An 8621-nucleotide genomic window follows, 5' to 3' on the forward strand; every position below is an offset into this window, starting at 1 on the left:
CAAAAACGAATAAACCACACAATCAGACAGTCACTATATTATAATATCGAAGCTTTTATACGAGTTAAACATCAATAAAATCGCTAACTTAAAGGTAAACATTCAAACGGCATAGGGCCGTTGCTAGATGACAACCTTGGCTGCCTAGCAACTGCGTAATAATCAAAATACGCTGAAAAAAAACACGTTTCTTGTATGACGACCCCCTTTAATTTGTAACTTTATTTTATTTTTAGTATTTGTTGTTATAGCGGCCAGAGTAATACATAATCTGTGAAAATTTCAAGTATCTACGGCTTAAGAGATAGAGCCCGTGACAGACGGACGGACAGACAGACCCGACACCGTTGGCACCGTTGGCACCCTTTGGGTACGGAACCCTGAAAATCAGCATCCTATCATCCCAGTCTATACGTTGCTGCTAACATATCGACCCGCTCTAAATATTTGCACTTCGTCTCTTGGGGCAATGTTAGGATTGCCCTGCTGTTGCACACTAAATATCGCCTGGTCACTGCCTTTGTTGATGTACTTGCAAATGTATTTAATTGTCTGGACCGAGTTACAAAACTCCATATTAATGTGGGCATTAAACATTTTGGAAAGGAGCGGTGAATACGGGACCACCCAGCTGTTGTCCACTACGACTTCTTGCGCGGTACCTCTCACTGTAATTGTGACCGTACGTCCCCCTTCCTCCGGGCCTCTGCGTCTGTATAACGGGTACCCGTTATCGTTCGTTTGAGTCTCCTTTAACAACGCACGAGGATACTTTTTGCTACATTTTCTGTCCTTCATGCAAGGGGATGCAGGGTTCAACACTCCGCAAGGGCCGTGGATCATGCTTTTAGTAACCGTGTCATATAGCGGTTTATCCACATTGGGATCGGGCAGCTCTGCTGATATCACTGCATCGATTTGGTTCGGTCGCAATTTTTCTTTTAACCACAGCAGCAAGTGCACATGGGGCAATCCGCGTTTTTGCCATTCAATCGAATACATGAAACATTGCGACTCACCAAAAACATGCCCTTTGGTGAGGAAAGCCACCAGCTTTTCCACTTTAATTTTAAAAACACGCGCAATGATATCGTGGCGGTCCGTTTGTCTTTGCCCGTCCATCAGTTCTTCTTTGATCTCAGTCCAGGCTGGATTGCACGTGAATGTGAGGAATAGGTCTGGCCGCCCATATTTCTGAACGTAGGAAAAAGCGTCCTGGGTATATGCGTGGAGGTATCGTGGACTATTTACGACTGACGAAGGAAGGATCACCATCTGCCCTAAGTCATTTGAATTCACATTGCTGTCGTTTGCGATGGCATCTTGAAGGTGGATGTAATTCTCTGCACGTAACTTACTTTGGTTTAGCGCTATGAATCTCAGACGCTTACTCTCCATCTTCACGTACATCTCAACCAAAAATTGCGACAGAAGTACCCTACACCTCAGCGGCAAGTTGAAGTCGTGTTCGCGGACCATCAGGTGAAACGCGTAGAAATCCATGCAGGACATTTTTTTGTTCGGGTTCGGTCGCCCAGTCGGGTTCGTTTGAGGAATACTGAAGTGATATCCTTCTTGCCCTTTCCAAAACAAAATGGGATACTGTAGAGCATCGTAGAAGCGGTGCGTGTCAGCGATCCTGGCGAGAGAATCATTGTGCTTGCGCAACACTATGTCCCTCGGGGCGGTGAGGTCAGCGCCTGCGACCACAGCCGCTATTTCGGCGACGGCTGGCGCATTGTAGCGCCGCGCATGCTGCCCGCTAGGCACGCGGTCTGCGTGGATCACTACCTTGCAGTTTTCGTCGGGCATATTCTCTAAAGCTATTTGAAACTCGTGCACCAATACATTGTGATCATGCAGGACTTTTTGTATTTTCAGTACAGTCGCTCGTTCGAGTCCCTGAATAATTCGACATCGCCTATCAGTCTCCGCCTCGGCGTCTCCCATAAAGTATACTTGCAAAAATTGTGCTGGACCGTTAGAAGGAGGTAAAAGAGACCCTATTTTATGGTACACTTGCCCCTGCACCGTAAAGGTCGGTTAAAATCCAGGCATAGCGAGGATCCTATCTGCCCCAAAGGAGGTCATGTGAAAACAGGAATTATATTTTTTGATACAGTTCAAGAAGCGCTTTGATTCATCAGTCTCGCCAGAAAATAATTCCTTTAAAGGCTCGACAGGTTCCTCTAGTGTGGAAATGGCTACCTTGCCCCCAGAGCAACACATTCCTACCGTTTCCTCCTTCCATTTCAATGCAGCACAAAATCTGCAAGCCATAGGCCATTGTACATGCGATAAATTTTGATGAGCCTGTGGTTTCTATAATCTAAAGTTGGATCATAGTCAAAAGCGCATTTTTTAAAAGCTCCCTAGTTATTCCTTGCAAATATTTCCCGACGTTCAGCTTGTCGTTGTGCAACAGCGAGTCTGCGCACGTTTGCTTCTTCGACTGTTTCAGAGGCACGCTGCGATGACATAAGTTGCGCGTGCTGCTGACGTCGAAAAGCCGTCTCCTCTGGTGTTTCAGAGGCGCGCTGCAATGCCATAAGTTGCGCGTGCTGCTGACGTCGAAAAGCCGTCTCCTTTAAGGCGTGCTGCTTCAGAGGCACGCAGCGATGCCATAAGCCGCCGCGTGCTGCTGAAGTCGAGAAGCCGCCTCCTCTGGTGTTTCAGATTGCGATGTAAGCGATACCATAAGTTGCGCGTGCGTGCCGACGTCGAGAAGCCGCCTCCTCTGGTGTTTCAGAGGCACGCTGCGATGCCATAAGCTCCGCGTGCTGCTGACGCCGAGAAGCCGCCTCCTCGAGCGTCACGTTGGCACTGCGATCAGAATTCTGCTGGCGTCGAGCATTAGCTTGCGCCAATGTTTCAGCCACTCGAGCATTGGCCTGGCGCTCCGCCTGCTCAATTCTCCGCTGTTCAGCATATAAGCCGATGTTTCTTGCTGTCTAGCTATTTTCATAGCTCGAGCTTTTTGTGAGCTATGCGAAAGATTCGACTTGCGTGTGCGAGTCATTATAAATTTAAGAAGTAATAAATATAATATCAAACTGAACAACAAAACTTAGTTGAAAACTAAAACATATGTCTTAATCTAATCGAAATAACTGATGTCGAATTATAACCCTAAATACCCTTATTAAATAAATAAGTAACTAATTTAACTGACCCTAAAATAATACAATTAAACCAAAGTATATCTGGAATTACGAACTCAAATTCAATGTACTTTTCAAAAGAAGCAACAAAACCTAGGTACTTATCCAACAATTATTAGAAGGGAAGCAAATTTTTAACATTTTTTTTTTTTACCGGAGAGAGGGCGAGCAACCAGATGGGCTGCTCAGCAAGTGGGTGGTTTAAACTTAGCACGCCAAAGAGTGCTGCTATTGAGCCGACCTCGGACTTTGGACGCTAAGGAGAGTTGCAAGCAATCGGATTTTTATGCTACGTCGTTTCGGAAGGACTACGTTAGTCTCGACTGAGAAGAAACGACAAGAAACTCAGTCGGGTTGAGGTCTGATTGGAGAAAACCTACCCGGGACATGCCGGTAGCGGTTGAAATAGTGGGGTCGCCCACGTGTGGTGTTCTGTGGGGGACGGCGTCGTCGCCTCCTCCGGAGGGGGCGGTGCGGTGAGTTCAGAAAGCTAGTGTCGCCCTGTGATGTTCTTTTGGGCATCTGCTATCTATGTCGGATCGAGCTTGGTTAGTGACGGTGATATCGTCGTCGGGGTCCCTCAGGAAGGCGTGACCGGGCCTCCGGAACCTACGGGAAACATCTGGAATCGGGTGGTACTCCACCGCCTCCCTAAGGAGACGGTTGGGGTGGTGAGGAGCCGAATCTAAGTACCTACGTGAGGACAGCTTCATAAACTGAGCGACGGTGGGAAGTTGCGCGTCCCAGTGAAGATCGACGTTGCGCTCAAACCATTGAGCCCCGATAGCGCGGCGCAGGAACCTGTTTTGTAGAACCTGTAGAGTACTGAAAGCAGGGCGCGAGGCGGCGTGCGCAAACACCGTCGCGTATGTGAAAACTGGTCGTACACAAGTCTTGTAATTTGTGAGTTTATTGCTAAACGCCAATTTACAAGACTGGTTTAGCATCGGGTATAAGCGGCCTAATATGAACGCGGCCCTATCTCTAACTATCTAAATATGCGGCCTAAACGTCATCCTGCTATCCAGAGTGCCACCTAAGTACTTGCTATCCAGAGTGACACCTAAGTACTGGTTTATTAATATATTATTGCTTCAAATTACTTATAGATTCCAAGTTAGTCAAACGATAGCTTGATGTAATCTACAGGCAGCGCCATCTTTTGGATGTTTATATAAGTAATTGTAAGCTCGGTGCAATTTTGTGGGTTTCGAAAGCAAAATATGAATCGCTCGTGTCAAATTTTTGTAAATAAATATCTCTCTCTCTCTCTCACATTCTCTCTCTCTCTCTCTCTCTCTCTCAAATTTCCTTCCTATTAAATCCTATTATGTTCTTCATTTACGTACGTATATATTTTTTTCTAGATTTTGTGATTGAAATTGAGAGTTTTGTGTTAAGAACATCATCATCCCAGCCTATCCTAGTCCTGCTGGGCACTGTTGGGCACAGGCGTCCTATCAGATTTAGAGGGCTTGGACCGTAGTTCCCACGCGGCCCAATGCGGAATGGGAACTTCACACATACCATTGAATACCTTTGCAGGGTTGTGCAGGTTTCCTCACGAACAACTGTCCAAAATTTCAAGACTAAACCCAGCGCTTGAAATTTCAACATTTTATCCCGTGGGAATATCGGGATAGAAAGTAGACTACTTATGTGTTATTCCAGAAGTCCAGCTACCTACTTACCAAATTTCATGACTATAAACCCAGCGGTTGTTATTTCGTTGTTTCCAGATTTTATCCCTATCCCGTGGGAATATCGGAATAAAAAGTAGGCTATGTTTTATAGAATAATTTCCAGCTATCTACATACCAAATTTCAGGGCTCTAAGCCCAGCGGTTATTAGTTCAAGATATTATCCCTATCCCGTGGGATAAAAAGTAGCCTATGTGTTATTTCAAACGTCCAGCTACCTACTTATCAAATTTCATGACTATAAGCCCAGCGATTTGTTATTTCGAGATTTTATCCCTATCCCGTGGGAATATCGGGATAAAAAGTAGCCTATGTTTTATTCCAGATGTTCAGCTATCTACATACCTACCAAATTTCATCCAAATCCGTCCAGCCGCTTCAGCGTGAAAGAGTAACAAACATACTCACTTACTCACTCACTCACAAACTTTCGCATTATAATATTAGTAGGAAAGTAGGATTATTCAAAATATGACTCTTTTTTTTTTATTCGACTGGATGGCAGGGTCTCCTGATGGTAAGAAATCACCACCGCCCATAAACATCTGCAACACCAGGGTATTGCAGATGCGATGCCAACCTAGAGGTCTAAGATGGGATACCTCAAGTGCCAGTAATTTCACCGGCTGTCTTACTCTCCACGCCGAAACACAACAGTGCAAGCACTGCTGCTTTACGGCAGGACTAGCGAGCAAGATGGTGGTAGCAATCCGGGCGGACCTTGCACAAGGTCCAGCTACCTGCAAACTCTGAGGACTGTCCATTGGAAGACAATTTGCCAATTTCACGTAATAAATAATTTTAAAACATGGCGACCCTGGTGACAGCGGGGATGTTTTTTTAACGGTTAACGTGCACAAGATGCATCGTTGGTTTTCTGTCAAGCATCAGCCAGGCTATTCACCCTCCTTGCGAACACATGCCGAAACCATAACCTAATATTACGAAATTATGTGCACTTTTTGCTCGAGAACCTAATTGATCACGCGCTATACTAATTAGGTATTCACAATGTCAGTAAAATATTCATTAAAAATTATGCAATCAATGTAATGAGGGGCGAATTTAAATAATGTTAGCACAGCAAGTATGAGGTAAATCCATAATAATTTTCATTTAAACTCATTTGTCGAACTCACGACCGCGGAGCACAGCTGCGTGTAGAGCTTTAAAATTTTAATACAGATTTTGGCTCCGAGGCTCAATGTTCCCTACATAATTTGAACCTTATGAAAATATCTTGCTACTCAAAAACAACAAAGGACTTAAGTAATTAATAAGGGGCATATTCAAACAAGTTGAAACATCCGGAGCAAATAACCCTTATACTCCGTTTAATTTTAGGTTTGAATTAGCGGTCCAAATTGTAACACACGTTTCTCGATATTTCGAACACAAATAGACTAAAAATACCTACATGTACATTTATTAGCGGTATTTATTATGTTTTTATTACATAATTTTAAATAGTTTCGTTGTTTCATTTAAAAACATGTTCAAATTTTACCGTTAAGTTTCAAATGTTAAAATAAATGAAGTACAATTGTGCTGTAACCCTTCCAATTAATATGTTACGTCTGCAAACAAAGTTTACCAGACGGCAGATTTCAGGGACATCTAGCAACTATTACTCTATTTTCACAGGTAGGTAATTTAAAGTTTGCTAACTATAGTTAGAAACAATAGTCTGATTTGCTACTAGTTTGTTTCGTTAGTTTCGATTTAGACAGCTCCAATAACGTCTCCTGTGACTTGGCAACGTTTTGTAGTGAGTTAGTTGTATATGATTCATAATGGTAATATTAGTCACAGTTTATAAATACGTAGGCACATGGCAGTGATAGTGTTAAGGTCCGACCAAAAGAGTCGGCAAGCAAAATACTAACTCCGCAAAACTGTTTAACGTAAGTACTGTTTAACTGTTACACGTATAGGTATGGATAAAAAGTCATAATTTTGCTGTAAGTTTAAGTGTATTTAGGTAAGTTAATTGTTAAAAAACCGGTTATTATAGTGATTGTGAGTAATAAACGATTACTAAAACCTATAACAGCAGGAAAAGCAAAAACTTATTACTGGTAAAGTCTACCAAGAAATTTTTTAACGACCCAATGGTTCAGTGTCAGTTGTTCGGGTTGAACATTGACTATTATCTTACAAGTCAATGTTACAATGAGCCTTATTTTTTAACCCGAAGCAAAACTTATTACTGGTAAAATCTACCGAGAAATTTTTTAACGACCCAATGGTTCAGTGTCAGTTGTTCGGGTTAGAACATTGACTATTATCACTTACAAGTCAATGTTACAATGAGCCTTATTTTTTAACCCCGGACGCAGAAAGATATTTTTTAATTGAAATGAGGATTTCTAGCGATGGTTCTTAAATATGTTACATCAAAATCGGTTCAGCCGTTTTTGAGATATTGAACTTTGAAGTGACAAAGTCGGGGGTTTTCCAACCTTTTGTTGGTTAGGTTAGGTAATATTTTCTTTTAGAAACTGTCATAAAACGAGGCAAAATACATGCTCCGTCGACTAAGATAGGGAATGACATCTTTTTTTTGCCCAGTTTATAAAAATAACTATAGATAGTCAACGGCCATTATGAAGCAAATCCTGACACATTGCACAACTATGAAGTTGCTGAATATTGACAATATTGCGTGCGATACGAGTAGTACCTATTCTATTAGTAGTATTGAGAATCGCATTTTCACTTCTCATGCTCTAAAAGTAGGTACTTAATATAGCCTTACGACGCGGGAGTAAAGTGTGTACTTTAATTCTAGGGAGTAAAAGTAATTAATTTTTGCTATGCTATTTCCGCAAAGAAGGTGGCGCCATTCTATTTATTCCAGTGTGTATGGACCATTTCGCCGATGCGATTTTGTTATAATTATCTGTGTCTGGTTGGAAAAAAAATACTTACCGCGAAAACTTTGAAATTGTTGTAGAGCGTAAATCATAAACGATTAAAATAAATTCATTATTCTCACAATGTCGTCAAGGGATAGTGAAAATTATGATGTCGAGCAAAGAGCAAAAGACATAATTGATAATCTTTTGCCGCCGAAATCTAGAAAGATTTATTTGAAAACCTATGAAAGTTTTATGGACTGGAGGAATAAGACTCGCATTAATTCTTTCACAGAAATTACAATTTTTTTCTCGCAATCGAAATGAAATAGCATTTTTTCCAATGGTTCAGAAACTTCATATTTGTGCAATGTGTTAGGATTTATGTATGTATGTAAGTAGGTATGTATGTAAACTCTTTATTACACATAAAAATAAAATATAAAGAAATATAAATTCACAGAAAGGAGAGCAAAGGCGAGCATATCCCTAAAAAGGGATTTCTTCCAGATAACCAAGTTAAGAGAATTATATTATTTATCACTATTTCGCGGGGACTATGCAGATTTCCCGCAAAATTAGCCTAAATTAATTTAGCATAAGTACCTAGTAATATTTTTTTATCTAAACGTCGTCGGTGTCGGGGGACCGCTATGGTTAACAGAAAACTAAATTACATACTTATGTTGTATTGTAATGTTTAACGTGATTGATAAGTCCTGTCTGTGGTATTTTAAATATAAGTGAAAATCACGAAAGTTTAAAACATTATTATTTTAGGTCCTGTTTCCCGTTTCCGTCTATTGGAGCACAACAAACAGAGACTGCATCACATTTATCCGTCAAATAAATTTATCAAATGGATGGCGAAACAGAGGGTAAATGTCAAAGTTGTCAAACG

The 8621-nt window shown here is 41.5% G+C and overlaps 1 protein-coding gene across 1 annotated transcript; it reads right to left on the reverse strand.

Moving 5' to 3' along the window:
* Positions 1-408: 408 nt before the first annotated feature.
* Positions 409-1812, reverse strand: LOC141434976 (uncharacterized). The gene has a single exon (XM_074097473.1). It carries the CDS (start codon positions 1810-1812, stop codon positions 409-411), a length of 1404 nt encoding a protein of 467 aa, XP_073953574.1.
* Positions 1813-8621: the final 6809 nt, after the last annotated feature.

Source organism: Choristoneura fumiferana, chromosome 14 (assembly GCF_025370935.1).
Source record: "Choristoneura fumiferana chromosome 14, NRCan_CFum_1, whole genome shotgun sequence".
Classification (NCBI taxonomy): Eukaryota; Metazoa; Arthropoda; class Insecta; order Lepidoptera; family Tortricidae; genus Choristoneura; species Choristoneura fumiferana.

Bases quoted from the DNA above. Each gene is read 5' to 3' on its own strand.
- LOC141434976 (XM_074097473.1), bottom strand. From the start codon at position 1,812: ATGCCCGACGAAAACTGCAAGGTAGTGATCCACGCAGACCGCGTGCCT.